Raw genomic sequence first — 20,236 nt, forward strand, 5'->3', positions numbered from 1 at the left:
TAGAGAAGAGCTGGTGAAAACCCCTAAAACATGCAAGTTGGTAGGTTTAGACATTCTCGAAAGGGCATTCCAACTCTGGAACTACTGCTTACCCCTATCTCCAGCCCCAGTATTTAGATCCACTGAAAGATGCAAAACAAGCGAGTTGCGAGTATTCAAACCCTACAATAGTATGAGCCCTGGCATAGTCAGAGAGGTTATTATCCGAGCTCTTATATAATGAGACTGCTGCCATAATTTGTCGCCGCACTACATGGTACCAACGGGACAAGTAGATTTTTGTACAGGACAAGTAGATTTTTGAAGCAACCTGTCCCATGGACAAGTAGATATTTTATAACATTCCACACCCCTGGCATGCACACATGTATGCTGCACAGCACTACATGCTAACCCCATGTAGACCAAGGGTGAGTGAAGAACACAGCAGCAAAACTTCATGAGTCAGCCAGTAGGTCCCACTTCAGTGACACAGGTTAAAAGTCTGCTCGCAATATGATCATCTTTACTAAAACATTTTATTCAGCCACCACTGCTCTTGTGTTAGCTAATTCTGGGTAAGAGCAGTAGCCCCTTACCATCACCAGGGTAGCACTTTATGCAACCTTCCTATTCTGACAAGAATCTATGAGACAGGTCTAAATCATGGCGCACATGCATAATCTGTGCTTGCCCATGACGAAAAAAGCAGTACAAAGGGTCCAGAAATTGATGCAGATGGGACACTCAAGGGTGTACATCCATTACCATGCAAGAAACCTTTCTGCCCCCCACATGGATCGTTTTAATGTTAAATATAATTAGCCTTCAATCTAGTCCCACGTGTAATAAAACGCTTCCACAAATGCCGCATTGCACTCTTCCAACCAAGCTCTCTCACCACAGCACTACTTGCATCGTTTAACACACGTCAGTTCTTCATCAGGTGCATGGTGCACTATATAAATGCAATTTCATCTTTTTACCTATAGACTTTAATAAAAACATATTTGAACTGCAGTTATGATTGAAAATTGAAAGCAGAAAACCACTGAATTTCTCAAGGTTTTGTTAGGACTGAGTCCCTAACTAACACAACAGACATGCAAACCATAACTCACACACTAAATAACATGTTGATGACTTCACTATGCATGTGTCAGATCCAATTACAAGTGCTGTAAACAATCTTTTTTTTTTTTTAAATATGTATTTGTTTTTTTAGATGGAAACAATACACTTGAGTGCCATTTTGCGCCTTCATTAATATAAGGATATATTTGCAAGTTCATCAAAAATATCAAGCACGTCAAATGGAATTCCTTGATAATACCCCCACAGCAGGTGCTCAAAGTACAGAATAACCAGCAGCAAAGAAGATACCATATCATATATTACAATATATGGACACACAACATGTATGGGTGTATCTTCTACATCACTTTGGACTAGCTGCCCAGGATTTCAGTTCCACCTTCCTCTGGGCCCAAGTTATAGTAGTTTATCCAGTATCCTCACACTTTAAAAAATTTGCGTGGGCACACTCTGGTTTGGTAGGTAACCTTCTCCAGGGTCATGTACATGTCCATTCCAGACCTCCAATCTGGTAGTGTCGAGACCTAAGGCACTCCCAAATACCTGTAAACATCCCTTTTTGCCACAACCAAGCCCAGGTTACAAAAGATAAGTTTAGCCCTAGGGCACTACAATTGGCACCCCAAGAAGCATATATTTAGGCTCAGTCTGGATATCAACCCCCAATATTGCTTGGGCCTCCTGTATTATTTTGGCCTAATAGACCTGTCTGGCAGGATATTCCCAGAGAGTGTGTAATAAATCACCCCTAGTTCCAGTGCATCTCAAACAATCTTGGGACATTGTCCTCTCTATCCTATGAAGCCTTGCGCAGTCATAATTTGTCCTACGGAGTATGTTAAACTGTATTAGCTGAAGCCTAGACTTTATGTCTACTTTGCAAGGTGCATCAGGGCTGCAATCCAGTTTGTATCGTCCAGGTTAAAAAAGGTGTGAAAAAGATACATTTCACATTTTAGGTCCCACTGGAATATTTGCTACATTATAAATGAATTTACAGCAAACTTTGAAGCTCTTTACTTTGAAACCATTATTTTGTGGCTTGTTGCAAATATTCAATATCTTTTGAGGTATTTGTATTTGAAAAAGGTGTCAGGTAGGTTTCAAAAGGTTAATGTTTAAGGTGAGCAATACCACTGGAGATGCACTCAGCACTTGACTTATGTGTTTGAGATGTGATGTGAGTATGTGTAAAGGGGTTATGTGGCATCCCTACTCTTTGAGCCAACTTGTTTTGACTGGTTAAACAGACACACCTTTAAGATTAGATGAAATCGGAATATTATTGAGCACATAGTGAGAATAAACGACTATGTTAAAAAAACAGGTAACAGCAAGTGAAGACTGTCTCTTGAATGAAGCAACCAGGTTCCAGGGAAACACATGTGTCTTCTTTCTTCATTATCAAAGAAGGTAAATAAAGATACAGATGGAGCACATAAGAGTTCTAAGCTAAACATTCTCTCTGAAGATGACCAAATACAAGTCCCCATGATATGCACCCCATTCTACATTCTATTTGTCATCACAACACTACTCACTGTATAACATACAAACTGTTTGTAAATACAGTACCTTTCCAGTCCTGTCCAACTCTGGAAAATGTTTGGGGATGATATTGAAAAGCCTCTGAACTGAGTTTAATGTTTTTCGCTTTGCATCATACAATTGAAACCTGCAAAACAAAACAAAAATCTGAAAAAAGCTATATCTGCTACTGATATTATAATTCTCTCATATTTTATGCTAGTCTTACCACTACACTGCATCCTAAATTGATGATTCTGATGCAGGGAGAGTTAAAGTGAATCTGCTACTGCCATGTTCCCTGTCTGTTGGACATTTCTATACTGCTCAAACCCTTTGGCATCACCAGCAGTTACCAATGAGAAGCATGTCAGGTACGGGAATAGGAGAACAGAGTTAGCTAGGATAGCAGCACAATGCTGGATTCATGGTTCCAAAAAGGAGGTTTTACTCCATCACAATACTCTTTTACCAAACTCTGGTCAATTTTCATCTAGACCTTTTTATCGCACTCACCCCTTGTAAGGTGCTATTAGCAGTGTCAATGTCTTCTCTGTTTGATGCTCGAAAGAGCTGATGGAATAAAGACTAGCTTTGCTTGTGCTTGTAGTTTGGATTAGATTCCTTAGCGGTGATGGGTCCTCTAGTTTCATAGCACATTGGATTTGGGCTTTGTGTGCCTCTGGCTATAGGATAACAGCACTTTGAACTGGCATTTCCTATATAGTATTTGCACTATGGGGTCCATGATACATGATTGTAATTTACCTATTTGTATATATAATAATAATATCATTTTGTGTACATTTAATTTGGATATTTGATGTTAATTTTGCAGCACTGAAAGAATCGTCTTTGACAAAACACATCGGCTGCCTTTGCTTCATGTGAAATAAAGCATTATCGATTCAACCACTATCCTGTTTGAACTATATACCTCCAAATGACAGTATTCCATGGCATTTGACTGATTTGAAGACATTTATGAATGTATTGTTTGCTCGGGATAGTTTCTTCTACTACATTTTGATGTAGTAATCTTCCCTTCATGACACTGTTTTGGTGGCTGAGTGTCACTACTGGTTTTGAAACTTACGGGTACACTTGGGTACTTGGGGTGAGTGTGGCAAGTTTTACACCACATCCACTTTCTTACTTTAATATACACCTTTTAAAACCTAGTAGTGAGAGCCCTACAATATTTCTGAACAACCACCACCAAACTCAAAGAGAAAGTGACCTTTGAGGACCCCATGTCTTCTATGGATAAAGTGGTTTACAAAACAGAGGGAATGGTACAGGAGAACATAACAAGACATGTGAGGTGGTGTAGGTGGCAGAGAAAGACATCATCATTTTAAGGAATGTGTTGTGCGAGTTTTATTGTGTGTGAAAAATCATATTAAATATCTGGAGTGTAATCTATGTGCTGACAACATTCTCTTTTGCCAATGTTGTATAATTATCGCTATGAGACACTTGGCATTATGATAAAGAGGTATCTAGAAACAGAGATCATCTCTGCTGATGTCTCCCTTAAAATTAAAGTGCAGAAGACATACAGGCTCCCTACAAGAAATGTGAATAACACCAAAGAGTCGGGGTACTATTATCACAGAACTGGCAATGCCCAGGAGAACGAATCCTGAAGCTAATCACCATATAGCAAACACTGATGGCAAGAAAATTCTAATTTTCACTGATTAGAGTCGCTCTACCAGAACAGGCACAAGAAACTACACACTTACACACAAGATTAGATAAAACTGCCAAACTGCAGTGACTAGAAGAATCCTTTTGGCACCACACAAATGTTTTATAATGACTGTTGATGGATGACATAATGTTTTTAACCAGGTAAAGGAGGCGGATGTTTTCCTGAAAGCAAGACACAAAGAACATGAGCAGCCAATGCCATCTTAGGGCAGGTAGCTTGTTGGGCTATTGCATGGGCTGATCACTCGGCTATGCAAGAAGAAGTGACTCTTACTTTTTTGCCCATGTGAGGGTTTTGAACGGTTGTGATTACTGTGTCTTTGAAGGTTGTGTTCATTTTGTCCTTGCTCCCACTTTAATCACCCACCTCATCTCCAGTGTTCCATCCCTTATGAGTATATAGGGTGGTTAAGAGTGATACATGAAACAAAACATGGTGCATTTACTTATAGTAGGAGGGTGTTATTTATCCTTCTGTGCTGCTGCCGGTCATTTTGCTGAATACACTGTTTGAATTCAATAACAATTATTGAAACCTAAAATCCCCTACTAAAAGTCATTTGTCCTTCAGAGCCAGCTTGTAACAAATAATGAACAAGAAGGTAGGCTCCATTGACTCTGGCAGAAAGTCTGGGCTTTACTTGACTATAAAAAGGGATGTTACAATCCTATAACTTGTACCTATCTCTGCATCACAGACGTTAACCCATAACTGAGAAAGCCAAGTCCCCAAACTCCAGAAACTTTATCTCCTGGAGGATGTCTGGTTGGAGAAGTCCCTCCATTCAGAGAATGCTACTATCTCTGGGGTAGGGGCTCTCAGGTAAATGGAAATACTGGAACCTATATAAATTGTTGACGTATCAGTTAACAGCTGACCAAGTCTACTATGGTCTGCTGTAGACTGCTGCAACTTCATCTGGAACTTTTTTCAGAAATGTTCAGACGTGAAGAATGTCCTGCCATGGTGAAAGTTTGAGGTCAATGTCCACGAATCCCAGTGAACACTACTACATAGTCTTTTGGATATTTTGTTTGGAAACCATCCAATATGCTTTCTTAACAGAACTGGGTCCCTGAAGACCCAGGCAAAACAATGTGTTGGACTTGACTTAGGCACCTAGAGTACCAACTTTCACATCTGTATGTATGCACAATATGCAAACAGAGGCAACCTGTGGCATCCAGACAAATGACTTTTGCCCCAGCTTGACTGGCCTGCATTAACAGCCCTGACCTGAGGTTGCTTGGTGAAAACTCTTGCAATTCTGTTGCCCTTGGGATAACGTTTTTGACACAAAACATTTTAGTTTTATTTACGGCCTCATATTCGAATATAGATTATTTTTTCTTATCATTATAACCTTTGAACTCCTGAAAATAACTCTCCGCTGTCATGGTATTTATCTTACTAAAATGCTCGAGCTTGACTAAACTTGAATAGACTTTTGAGTTATGTATTTATTTAGCATGAATTTTTGTTTATTTGCCACACACGACACATACACAACTTTAACTGAAGGTTGCCTTGTTACACAGTCGAAGCCACCAAAGCTTACACTTATTGAAACATATTTACTTCTGGAGAGCGCCTTTGTGGTCTCTCTGGGAACTCAGCTACATCAAAACTGTGGTTTCTGTCTCCCAGAGTCCCAGTGTTACTTCTCATCGTGCCTATATTGAGAGGAGGCAGAAGCCCAGAAAGGCACATAGGGAAAACAAAGCAGATCTAAGAAAGGAGAAATTTAAATGAATGCTTGAAAGAGGGGGTGGGTGATGGTGAAGATGAAGGTATGCCAGACATAGGTTAGGCAATGATACAATGAGGCACTAAATGTATATCATTCACCACGTCAACCAGAATATGAATTTATTAATGATAAGAAGATCTGCTAGAGGGAAAAAGGCAGCATTGGCTATAGAAAGCTGGCAGTGGATATAGCAATAAGCCAAATGACTATCTTCTGCCTGTGTGACCACTACTGGTACCAGCATCAAATATGTTTTCTAAGAATGCAATGTACATGGCAAAAATCTAATTTAGTAGCTATACAAGGCTTCATCACCTTTAATATGGCATACTAGGCCACGTTGTCCGCCTACATAACAGAAGCCAAAGGATGATAATTTCTATTAGCTGATGCACTATTGTATGACCTCTTCAGGAGGATTTAGCTCCACTGGTTGTAGTTTGTTCATCATGAAAAACGAAAACTGAAGGTCTTAATATTTTTAGGCAACAAACTTTTCCAACTTTATGAAACAAGAACATGGGGTAACGCTAAATAAATGAAGCTGTCCATTTGCTTGCAAGCATTTTAGATGGCAGTGCGCTATGTAGGAACTTTCTGGCCATCCCGATTTTTAGCTCCTCCAGGGTGCCCTAAGTATTGCTAGTGGAATATCAAGCACTCCTGACAACAGAGAAGGGCGAAGCCTAGCCAGGGAGCAATATTGCTGCTCATGGAATTAATCTGCTGCCCCCTGGGCCTGCCCGTGCCCCCCACTGAGCAAGCCTGCGCTGGGGTGAAACAGGCCTGGGGCAGAGGTTTACTAGAAGCTTGCTGTGGCAGCCCACCTGGCCTGCTTGCTTGCCCGGGTTGGCCTGGAGCCAGCACCTCTGTGGGGGACCCACTAGAGTGCATATGGACAATGAACAATAGCCTCCCTCCCACATCGCAGACTACTGCTCTGCTCAACAGTCTGCAAAACCACAGGGAAACAAGACGCACAGTAATCAATGCTCACCTTTGACAGCAAACAACACAACATCTGTCACGCTAATCAAGAGGCGCTTTCCAAGCAACCCCATGACGGCTCCTGCGATGACTTCTGGGAGCTGCTCTCTGAAGTAAAAACCAGACTGAGAACGATAGACGGAAAGCTTGACCTCCTTTCTAGCCAATTAGATTGCATGAAAGAGCGAGTCGACAAACACGAGGGCTGGCTGGACCACCTAGAAAACCTGGGTGTCTGCGCCCATACCGCCTCAAGAGAACACTTCCTACTTATGGACAGGGTCCTTGGACTCATCGAACTGCAGAATGATGATCTAGAAACAAGTTCACAACACAATAACCTTCTTATCACAGGGGTCCCGGAGTCCACCGCCATTGATAAAATGGAGGATCGTGTTAAGTTCATGCTCTGTCAGCTGTTTGGAGAGGTCCTATCCCCGGTCTTCATTGTGGAGCACGCTCACCGAGTTCTCAAGCCGTGTCCCCCCTCTCCTACAGGTGCCCCTGCTTGCTCCATAGTCGTAAGACTCTTTAACAACAGGGACCGGGACACTGTCCTTCGCCTGGCCCTAGAGCACCGCTCAGTCCACTATCAGGGCAAAGAACTCTCATTCTACCTGGACTTTACCTTAACAGTAATAGCTGCCCGGCAGAAATTCACAAAGCAGAAATCCAGTATGTACTCCTTTATCCTGCCAATAACCCATGAGGGGAAACCTCACTATTTTACAAATACCAGGGCAGCCCTTAAATTTGCTACACATATCACTGCCAGGAAAGTGTCATCTCAGCTGACTCTACAGTGCCAAGATAAGGCCCATCTCAGAGACAATTACTGACCCAATACACTTAAGGAGTCGCCACAACGCCAGTGGAAAAAAAAAAAATCCCCGCCGGGTGAGGGTGAACCAGCAACTCCAAGTGTACATTTGCAGATTGGTGGCCCCGCACACACCATGGCTACAACAACCGCTGATCCACACTGTCTCTACTGGGAGTCCCCCTGAAATGACCTCAGGAGCCTTGAGCACCATCGGCCACCCAGACAGACCTTAACTGTGTTGTTTGTCTGGCTTGCCACTTCCTTTGGGGATCATTCCCACGTTACTTGAAGTACTTGGGGATGGGTATTGGATTGGGGTGGGGTTATTGCAATCAAATATGTTTGGGGGTTGGAGTGGGTGGATTTTGTTTGCAAGTTATTTTTTGTTGCTCCCCCCCCACCCTTTTGAAAGGTCCCCTGCATGGTCACACTTTATGCATCTGCCCGTCCTGGTGGCGATTACCCATCGGCACTGTCCAAGGGGCTCTCATACACAGTGCAGTGACCATATTTCGATGCCTAACCTAGAACACATTTGGGCTTAACAACCGCAGAAAAGCCTGGCTGGTCCATGCGTACTTCAACATGCACCACATAGACAATTGCTACCTCCAGGAACTTCACTTAACCCAGTCCACAACAGCAAAGCTGCATGCAGGATGGTGCTGGATGCCTACATTTCCATGTACTCTAGCTATGCCAGGGGCAAGGAGATACTGATGTACAAATGCCTGCTATGGCAATTGCAGTGTACCATCTGTGATCACAAAGGACGATATGTAATTTTAGCTGGCACCCTACACCTACACCCTGTTATACTGACCGCAGTTTACGGCCCTAACACTGACAGCCCGGATTTTTTCTCCGAGATCTGGAGGCTCATTGACAGCCTGGGCCTAGGAACCATTCTCTAGGAAGGTGACTTCAATGTGATACTCGCTCATACTGGACAACTACCTCAATTACATTTGACGGCTTACACAGGTGACTAGAACGGAGGGCACCTGCGTCACTGCATTCCGTAACACATGGTCACGCATAGACTATTGGTTAATATCTCACGATGCCCGAACTTGGGTCACCATGGTAACCCATATACCCATACTCTCTCAGACCATGCCCCAGTCCTGCTGGAACTTGCTATGCCACAGGCGGCTCCTCACTCCTTTAGTTGGGGCATGCACTCTGGGCCACTTCAAGATATGGTCTGTGTTAGAAATGGGCCCACCACAAAACTGGGCACCACATTTTTGGGTATACGAACCTTCTTTTCTCCAGCAGGTCCTGTCTGTATGCTGCCACCATTATTGTTGGATTCAGACTGTCTCGCCTTGATCTCCAGCTCCTTGAGACTCAGTTCATGAGCCAACAATAGTTTCTTTTCAGCCAAAGCTCTCTCAGCTTCCACCTGTTTGGCTGCTCTTTCAGCTTCAGCTTGTTTGGCTTCTCTTTCAGCTTCAATTTGTTTGGCTGCTCTTTCAGCCTCAGCTTGCTTGGCTTCTCTCTCAGCCCTTCTTTCCTCCTGTTGAGCCTCAATTTTCAGTTTTGCCATTTGCAATTGGAACTCCCTTTCCTCTCTCCTTTCCTCTGCGGTCAGGCTTTGCACAGAGACACTGCTCCCTGGTCCGGAACGGGGCACAATTGCAGTGGTAACATCATCCACAGATAGCAACAAATCCTCTGAGGGGCCATTTTCTGGCTCCTCTTCCTCATCATCCTCTTCTAAATGGGCTTCTGCCCAGGCCCTCAGCGCCACTTGAAAGTCCTCCTTTTTGGAGGCCCCTTGGGTGGGTACCCTCATTGCCCTGCAGAACCCTCTTAGCTGTTTGACCGTATATGTATCCATCAGGACTAGGTCAAAGTCTCCCATTTGAGACCCAGTCAGAGACATGTTGAGTGAGGATTTAGTTTTTGAAAATTGTCAGGAAGAAAAAAAAGAAATTTTGCAAAAAGAGATAAAAATCAAGTTGACCTTCAACTGTGGGTAGGTAGTGAAATACTTAGCTACTGTATGTCACTGCACAAACACAAGTCCTATCCCACCGCTGCCACCAATGTTAGAAATGGGGTTTTTGGTTGGCAGTCAGGTTACCCCCTGTCCAAGCAAAAGCCCTCACTCTAGTCAGGGTAAGTCACACACAATCCAAGATTATCCTGTGCCCACCCTCTGGTAGCTTGGCACGAGCAGTCAGGCTGAACTTAGAAGGCAATGTGTAAAGTATTAGTGCAATAAATCATACAATACCACCATATAGCACCACAAAAATACACCACACAGTGTTTAGAAAAATATATAATATTTATCAAGATAATTGTAGGTCAAAACGAATAAAGTTGCAATGTGAATTTGTAGAGATATCACTGAAAAGTGATATAAAGTGTCTTAAGTCTTTAAAAAGCAAACAAAGTCTCTTTCAAGCACAAAGTACCTGGTTTGGAGTGGAAAATCTCCTCAAAGGGCCACAGAAGGAGAGATCCGTGGAAAAAGGGTGTGTGCGTCGATTTCTCCCCAGCACACACAGACTTGCGTCGTTATTTTTCACGCCCGGAAGTCATGCGTCGTTTTCCGGCACGCGGACAGTCTCTTTCTGTAGATCGTGGGGATTACCAGATGTCCCGGGTCTGTGCGTGGATTTTCCTGCTTGTTTTCCGGCTGCGCGTCGTTCTGCGGGGCTGCGCGTCAAAATTTCGATCTCACGGCAGGCGTCGCGTCGATTTCTCCTCTGGAGGTCGGGCGGCGTTGTCCTTGCGAAGCCGTGCATCGAAGTTCCGGCCGTCCCGAAGGCGTCGCGTCGATCAGCGTCGGTGTGCAGCGTTTTTCTAGCCGCGGAACAAGCTGTGCGTCGAAAAAGTTCGGCGCACGGAGCGTCCAAGTCAAAAAGAAAAGTCTTTTTGGTCCTGAGACTTCAGGGAACAGGAGGCAAGCTCTATCCAAGCCCTTGGAGAGCACTTTCACAGCCAGACAAGAGTTCAGCAAGGCAGCAGGCCAACAGCAAGGCAGCAGTCCTTTGTAGAAAGCAGAGAGGTGAGTCCTTTGAGCAGCCAGGCAGTTCTTCTTGGCAGGATGTAGTTTCTGGTTCCGGTTTCTTCTCCAGCAAGTGTCTGATGAGGTAGTGCAGAGGCCCTGTTTTATACCCAAATGTGCCTTTGAAGTGGGGGAGACTTCAAAGAGTGGCTAAGAAGTGCACCAGGTCCCCTTTCAGTTCAATCTTGTCTGCCAGGGTCCCAGTAGGGGGTGTGGCAGTCCTTTGTGTGAGAGCAGGCCCTCCACCCTCCCAGCGCAGGAAGACCCATTCAAAATGCAGATGTATGCAAGTGAGGCTGAGTACCCTGTGTTTGGGGTGTATCTGAGTGAATGCACAAGGAGCTGTCAACTAAGCCCAGCCAGACGTGGATTGTAAGGCACAGAAAGATTTAAGTGCAAAGAAATGCTCACTTTCTAAAAGTGGTATTTCTAGAAAAGTAATATTAAATCCAACTTTACCAGTCAGCAGGATTTTATATTACCATTCTGGCCATACTAAATATGACCTTCCTACTCCTTTCAGATCAGCAGCTACCACTTCAATACTGTATGAGGGCAGCCCCAATGTTAGCCTATGAAGGGAGCAGGCCTCACAGTAGTGCAAAAACGAATTTAGGAGTTTTACACTACCAGGACATGTAAACTACACAGGTACATGTCCTGCCTTTCACCCACACCGCACCCTGCTCTAGGGGTTACCTAGGGCACACATTAGAGGTGACTTATATGTGGAGAAAGGGGAGGTTTAGGCTTGGCAAGTACTTTTGAATGCCAAGTCGAGGTGACAGTGAAACTGCACACACAGGCCTTGCAGTGGCAGGCCTGAGACAAGGAAAAGGGGCTACTTAAGTGGTTGGCACAACCAGTGCTGCAGGCCCACTAGTAGCATTTAATCTACAGGCCCTAGGCACATAGAGTGCACATTACTAGGGACTTATAAGTAAATTAAATAGTCCAATCAGGTATGATTCAAGGTTACAATGTTTTAAGGGAGAGAGCATATGCACTTTAGCACTGGTTAGCAGTGGTAAAGTGCGCAGAGTCTAAAAGCCAGCAAAAACAGTGTCCAAAAAGTGGAGGCAGGCAGGCATAAAGTTAGGGGTGACCACCCTAAGGCTGTCAGGTCTAACAGTCTGCAGCACAATAGAAGATTACTTCAGCCACAACAAGGAATCAGTAATCTCCCCATCGACTCTGTGGGAGGCATTCAAATCACTTACCCGGGATACATGCAATGCAAAACAATTGAGCATAAGTAGGGCAATACGCAGGCGGCTTGCTAGGTTGGAACAAGCACCGATCAATTGAGCTGGATTACTGTACGTCTAAAATTGCGACCACTACGGATGCCATTTGGAAGAAATTGGCCGAGTTTGAGGAGGAAGCCACATGCAAGACAAACTAACTTGGCTGTGACGCAAGGGTGCACCAGTCCGGAATGCTACGCAAACCTTCGGCCTCAGCCTATGTGGTGGAGCTGTTGGACGACAAGCAGGAGCACCAGTCCACCGCTACGGAGATCTTGCAAACTATGATATCCTTCTACTCTAACCTCCATAAAGCCTTGCCAGTATACGACACAGGTGAGCAGGTTGCATACCTGGACTCCATCCAGCTACTGTGCTTGGACCAAGACCACTGGTCGGATCTAGAGTCCCCTATCATCGTGGAGGAGATGGTAGAGGTCATTCAGAGCCTGCCAGAAGACAAAGTGCTGTGGCTGGACGAATTGACCACCGCCTTCTACAAGGAGTATACATACACACTTGCTCCCCACCTGCTAGCAATGTACGGGGAGTCTCTGGAGCAGGGGTTCTTAGTGTCACTTCTAAAACCTGACAAACCAGCGTACCAATGCGACTCCTACTGCCGCTTTCCATAATCAACTCATTAATGAAATATTTGCCAAAATATTAGCGAACCTCCTAATCCCCTGTTGTCCTCTATTGTACAACTGGACTAATCTGTATTCATTTCAGGCCACTCTACCTCACGCAACAGCCACACAATATTTGCCCTCATGCACACACTGGACCCTTAACTTGCTGCTGCCTCCACCCAACTAGATGCCACTAAGGCTTTTGATTCCCTCAAAATGCTGTATCGCTTTCTGCTGCTCGCATGGCTCGGTCTCAGTCCTCGATTCATCCACCAGATTCAGCTTCTCTACACCTTACCCACCTCTGGCTGAATGGAATGACATCTGACCCCTTCCCCATAACTCGTGGGACATGCCAGGGATGCCTACTATCCCCGATCCTATTCGCCATAGCGATGGAGCCCCTCGAAGCTTCACTACGGCAGCATCATGCCCATCACGGCCTCTGCTTTACGGCCAGGAGTTTGGTGGTATCAATACATGCAGACGACGTGACATTATATATTCGCAAACCTCAGGAGAATTTAGCCCTTGTAATCCGAGAGATTATACGCTATGGGGGATTTGCCTACATCCAAGTCAACTGGGCTAAGTCCATCCATTTCCCTCTTACTGACTGCATACAGCCCTTCCCCTCTAAATACTAACTGAAGTGGGCATCCGACCCAGTCCATTACTTGGCCATCTGGCTTAGCTGCGACCCAGGTAAGCTATGAAGGGCCAACTATGGCTGTGCCGTAGTGTGGTTGGAGGACAGGATCCCAGTATGGCCATTATCCATTGTGGGGCGGATAGCTTTTGCAAAAATGGTTATCCTTACAAAGTTCTTGCCCTTTTTCCTGAACGTAGCCTATCCCACTCACTGCTCACTTTAGGCGGTGGCTGCCCTCTAACCTTGTTGCACTGATCTGGGCTAGCAGGCAATCCAGGATTGCCTGGGAAATACCTTGCTGCATGATCGAGGGGGCCTAGGCGCACCCAACATGGCCTTATATGCGCTCAGCACCCAAGAGCAATATATACACTTCTGCCTTTATCTCACATAATTTCAACTGCACACGGCCATCATGACAGACCATGCAGCGCCATGCCCCCGATCACGGTGCTCTCTCCGCCCTACAAGCCACTGCGGACTGAAGTTGATACTGTGGAGTGTGTGCACTGGGCGAAGGATGCCATGGGATGACGCGCCAGGCTCCCTTGCTTTTACACACCCTCTATACTGACTGGGCGCAGCCCCCTTCTGCCGCCCCTGCAAGACAAGGGTGCCAGGGTGAAGGCACGTGAGGCGAGGCCACATTACCTGTTCTTATCTGTACCCAGAGGACCACTTCATACCTCCATTTGATGCCTCTGGGACAACACATTCAATGGTGCTGGTGAGCCTCCTAGACCACCAAATGCAGGCAACCTGCTGTGTGATACATGACACCTTCCCTACCCACCTCCTGCGCTTCAGCCTCTGGAGCACATACTCACAAACCCCTCATTGTGCAAACTGGTTATACGCTTTTATTCCATCATAATAGCCATGGCACCCGTCCGAACACCAGCAGCATGCACTGCCTGGGAGACAGACACTGACCCACCCCATCACCGATGCTCAATGGTCCTACTGCTGCAGCCAGATGGCAATCCTCTCTCCCAACTACAGACTGAAGCAAATACATTTCAAACTCCTACACAGACTATACTACAACCTGATAAAGCTTCACTGCATGGGGTTGGTGGCAGACACACAGTGCCTTCGATGCCCCGCACACGGGCCTCCTTCCTAAACCACACACAGGAGTGTCCGCATGTGGTGGATTTCTGGGCCGGAGTGTTCTCTGACATACACACCATCACAGGTCATTCCCCACCACAGAACCCACTGGTTGGCCTTTTGGGTTATGTCAAGGATGTTTCCGTGGGGACCGTCGACACACTGCCATGGTCATCTCCTAGCTAAACACAGGGTCATCATACACTGAGGACAACGGCCTGCCCCCACAACAGATGCCTGGTTGCAGGGCACAACTTGCTGCCAAGAGCAATTATCCCACTTCTGGGAGCTTATGCCACCCTGCTCAGCACTAAGGATATCTGGGAACCCCAACTAACTTTCCCACAACAAAGAGACTCACCCCCCTCACTGGAGGGGGATGGCCCACTCTGAGGACTGCCCCACCCCTCCCAGGTTTTGAACGCATCTGCTCCCTGAGCTGTGGCTATTCCCACACTCCCATGCCCTGATGCCTGTGATACAGAAGCTGGGAGTCCTGTCATCACCAGATCAATCGCTTTATGGTACGCTTGAAGTTTACATTCAAAATGGAAAATGTTTGATCAGAATTGTTATCTTTGAGGTCCTACACAGATGGGCAAATGCAATACCATCACTGTACTTGTAATCGCTTTGCGCCTCCCTCCCCTCTTCCGCCTTATCCCCCGTTCTAACTTCCATTAGCTGACTTTGTAGTACTGTTGCTATTACCAAATGCCAATAAAGAAATTTCCAAAAAAATAGAAAGCTTGGGAACATAATTTTGAATATACAACCAAGAAGCCCTTCACAGGATTGTTTACAACATGCCTGAGACCATTTTTGAGGAACAAAATAACATTCTTGTCTTTTAAGATCACTTGGACCATCAATAACCCTAAAGATTTGTTTAAAACTATAAAGAACCTAATCAGATCAAATATCTTGTTTATGAAAAACCTCTGTCTCTAATTATCTTCTACATAAAGTTAAGGGCACTAGAAAAAATACATTTACTATTAAGCCAGGCAACTCTTTTCTTCCAAGTCTATGTCATGTACTCACCAGCCTACATTTGTTAGCTATGTAGGCACTGTTATGTATACTAAAACCGACTCCTTTCCTTTCTCATTTGTTGTCCATCCCATATAAGTTCAAACTAGACACAGAGCAGATGATTTTGATTTTCTCACAGTTGAATAGTTAGTGACACTGATCCCTTCATGTTACCGATTGCTTCTGTTATTAATAGATTTTCTTGATCCCCTCTGGACTGCAACATAACAACTCCTCCCTCGCTGGGTTACCTTGGATGAAAGTCATGGAGTGTGTTGTTTATTCCCAACTCCAGGCCCTCGCTACACAGCCATCATTTGTTGTATTCTTAACAAGCAGATGACATCCTCCCTCTGCTTTGAGACACTAACACACAGGTTGGGTGACCAATACCTATCTCTCAGATAAACAATACCCATTTTTCAAATATGCATGCACGTACACACTATCTTTACATTCTTGGACTTGACATGCTATTCTAATAAAGGGAAAGCATAATTATACTTTCTGGCATGAAACATTCTATTTCCTAAAAGCAAGGAATTAAAAAGGGCATTCTTCAAGTGTATGAGACTTCCTGCCTTATTCAGACGCAGCATGTGAAAGACTCCTGGGGGGTATGTGCGTGTGTGTGCGTGAGAGAAAGAGAGAGAGAACATGGCTGTTTGAGGAATTATTGCTTTTGTCAACCTCACTACAAGCTCATGGCTTGTATAAGACTGCTTGTATTGTATCATGTAACCCTCTGCTCAGGACCTGCACTTGGAGCCTGTTTGGCAAATAAAAGTGTTATGATCCTTTATTTAACTCTGCAATTTTTTGTCAAAAAATGACCCTTGTCACTCTGATGGTGTATAATGTTTCTCTTCTCACAAGACACATTCACAAAGCCAGAGCCTTATGTCAAAAGTTACCTTCACAGAGCTTTGACGATCTCTTGCAAAAGCAGAAATAAACAAACAGTGACAGAACCAATTGATCTGAATTCTTGAAAAGTATGTGTTGAGTAGATGGATGTACTAATGAAGGGTGGTGTGATGTGTGGTTTTGATGGGTTTTAATGTTGCTGTCATACTGAGATTTGTATTAGCAAACTATTAATGGAAAACCAAAACAAAGTGCCAGAATGTGGTTAAAATGAATTTAACTGGTAGTTTTAAAAAGAAAGTACATTTTAATGGCACTATATAAAAATAGTCACAGTATTAATAACTTCACATAATGTTTTGTTATATATTACATTATAATAAGAAGTGTTTTCCTTAGGATCTGTGAAAAACACCTTGCCCCCACATTTTCAAGGACTTAAGTAGAATAGTAATTTATCTAGCCGCACTACTATATTAAAAACCTTAGCATGAATTTCATTATATACTTTGGTGTAGTGAAGGTATTAGGTATAAGATCTGGTGCAGGCACCATGCTTTATGTATTCTACAATCCGTATTAAAATACTGATTTATACAGTCTCATTATTTTGGGGAGCGGGGCGGTCTGCGGCATCCCAAACATCAGCCGTAGTGTTACGCTGCACTGTGAGCCTGCACACTAGGCTGTACCTAAATGCGGAAGGGGGGGGGTAGGTGCCCTCCTTGTCATCCACCCCATACTACACCAGTGAACTGGATCAGGGCTAAAGGTTACCTTTGACTTTCATATTATGTGAAGTAAAAAACAGAAAATGGTGTTGAAGTGGAAAATGGGTTATCTTCCAGAACGTCTTGAACTCTAAAAATTGATGGCTTAATACTATCAAGCTAAAGAACCGCTAGCTGCCAACTTTCAAAGCGCTTGATATGATTTCCCACTGTATTGATAATTTAAGCTGGACAATAAACAGAACCGTAGTATTTTAACAGACTTGGTTTTACACCCAAACTCTACTGAACTAATGGAAAGGCAAACTAAGTACCAACTTACTTTTCTTGGAAAATATGCAGCCTCGAAACTGCTTCCTCAGGCCTCACCCCGGGAGCTGCGGGACCTTGTGTGTCAAAACTGTTGCGAAACTGAATGACTTCCACCACAAAACTCTGTAAGAAATGAAGAGGATAATAATATTTCAATGAAAGCATATTTTGTCTTCAATACATTTTTGGAAATTGTCCTTAAGAAGCAATAATTCAATAATATGAGCATCTATCTTCTTTCTATTTTAGGACCCACGGGCAAACACTTCCTCTAATGCATTGTTTTTCGCGTTAATGTGTAAATTGCTTACCCGGACAGGTTCTTTTCTTAAAATGTTGTTACTTGTTTTTTTATTTATTGTAAACGGAGGTCTTTATGTATCAGAATGTGAAGGGAAAACCGACACTAACTGAGCTACTCGTGGCCACATGGAGCACCTGAGAGTTGTGGATTAGAGAGTTTAAATCCTGTGCAGTAAAATGTACTCCAAATTATCTCTGACGCTGCCCAAAGCTCCTGAAACTGATCCCCGGTGATCTCTCTGGGAGACATCCTGTGCTGCTCCAACATACTCCAGGGAATTTATATTTGCCAGCCCCTAATATCCTTAAACGAGCGTTTGATAAAGTCTTGTACAAATGATAAAAGCCACGAGTTCTTGTGATCTATTTTCCTTTGTGTGTCATGTATCCTAGGATTTTAGCACCTGCCCTAAGCCAGCCGTGTAAAACAGCATGCACTGTCGCAGTGACAGCCGGTGCCCTGTAAGGGTCCGAACAGAATTTGGTCATTAATATTCGTGTAACATGAGTCCATTCTTCAAATTGCCTACGTATATTTCCATGAAAAAAAAATGTTTTTCTAGAGCTGTTTACACATAAAACGCATGCGATCTATTAAAAGTATTAGATATGAAAATAAATAAACAGACATGAAAATGCGCACACCGAACAATTCCAGCTATCTTAGCCTCTGTTGCCCCTTAAAGAACGTGTTGGTATGCAATTCTCCCAGGTACAGAAACACTTTTTAGCACACATGGAAGCATTGTTTAGCTTCACAAATTCAAGTAGAGCGGATTAATTTATTAACAGCATCGATTCAATAGTAAGTTAGACTGACATCCATTTTACCTCCCACGAAATCATTACAGGGAAGATGAAACTACCATGTGTGGCTTGCGTGCAGCCAGTTTCCTAGAGCAGTGGAGATTTTCTAATTTGACTGTTTTTTCTTAAACTCTGAGCCAGTGCCTTTTTATAAGGGCACACTGCTTTACAGACGCGCATTTTAATTAAAAACAGTGCACTATGGAAGTTGTAGTTGTTGCTTTCTCACTTTGAACTAACTGAACTAACACAACTAGTAACAATGATTTACAAAAGTAAGGCCCTCCAGCTGATGCATGGTGAGCTCCTGGCAGAGTAATATGGGAGGCCTCACCTCTGCAGCGGCGTGTACAGTAGCTGGGAGGTGCAACACTTAATCCTCCCCCATAACAACCAACACACATGATTAGACAATAATTCTTGTGTCAATGCTAGATTTCCTCTTGCGTTCTCGTTCAATGTAAGTTGCGTTATGGCACTCAAAGGCTAATACCTTATGTACCACTTGATCTTGTTGTCACCATCACACTGTAGCTGTTACGAAACACGCAAGCAATGTAGTTACTTGAATATGTAACTTTATAAAAAGAACATCTATCAGTTCCATTGGTAAATAAAACCTTAAGATTCTGTGTAGATCTAAGAAACACTACTATAGGGAAGTAAATAGGTTAACCGAGATTCTTTGGGGCCTAAGGCAGTAAGCTAAAAGTATCCCAGTGGCCACTGGTTCCAGCCCTTATCCTGGTGCAGAAAATAACAAGTTACAGTTCGGCACATGAAGCTAAGGTTACTACTTTACCAGTATGCAATTACTGCTTTCTTAGATTGCTTCTCTGAAAATAAATATTATATTATCCCTCCATCTGTGCAATCTTTGTAATCATAACCCGAAATTATCTATCCACTTAACAGAAAATAAAAAAAAATCTCTCACCTTAATTTGCTTGTCAAGCTCTTGTTTAAATATGTCCTGTTTCTCTTTTAACAGCGTGTCTTTAACCTGAAAGAGTTTAAACACATTTTAACTGCTTTCATTCAGCTATCAAAACAGCAATCCATAAATAATCAATAAACTATGTTTCTGCTAGAATGAATGAAATTGTGTGAAAAGGTAAGTTTATGTAACAATTTACAACATGTATTACATTTTTAAGCACCAGTGGTTACAAAGAGAAAATCTAAATATGAAACATGTCTAACTGTTAACGCAGAGGCTGGGAGGATTCAGAGCTCTCCTTTTCGCCAAATGCAGGTGGATTAAAGCAAGATTAATCTCCCTGCATTTGGTAAAAGGGGGGTAACATAGTGGTTATTTCAATGCACAGAAATGATATAAATTAGGAGATTGGACACAAAGGGTGCATTCCAGGAGCCTAGGATGAGACTCAAGAAGAGGTGAAATCAGAGGGACGCCAAGTAGGTATTTAGATGGGGCCACCAGGCTAATTGCTACGAACAGTAATTTAAAGATAGAAAACCTAACAGCCTTTGGTGTGGTCTTCCCCCAAACGTTTTGCCTTCTCCTGAAATTAATTTTTGTTGGCTTTAGGACTCTCTGCACTTTACCACACATAACCAGTGCTAAAGTGCGTGTTCACTCTCATCCCAAACTAGTCAAATTGGCTTACACC

General features: G+C 43.7%; 1 protein-coding gene across 1 annotated transcript in view; it reads right to left on the reverse strand.

The window, feature by feature from the left end:
- LOC138296482 (uncharacterized) overlaps window positions 1–20,236 on the reverse strand; it is a 1,064,486-nt gene that overhangs the window by 658,475 nt on the left and 385,775 nt on the right. Inside the window, exons 29-31 of the mRNA XM_069235627.1 lie at window positions 19,540–19,605; window positions 17,503–17,615; window positions 2,650–2,749 (exon numbers count right to left, since the gene is read on the reverse strand). Coding sequence (XP_069091728.1) covers window positions 2,650–2,749; window positions 17,503–17,615; window positions 19,540–19,605 — 279 coding nt within the window. The remainder of the gene's footprint in view (window positions 1–2,649; window positions 2,750–17,502; window positions 17,616–19,539; window positions 19,606–20,236) is intronic.

This window comes from Pleurodeles waltl, chromosome 5, assembly GCF_031143425.1.
Source record: "Pleurodeles waltl isolate 20211129_DDA chromosome 5, aPleWal1.hap1.20221129, whole genome shotgun sequence".
Taxonomy (NCBI): Eukaryota; Metazoa; Chordata; class Amphibia; order Caudata; family Salamandridae; genus Pleurodeles; species Pleurodeles waltl.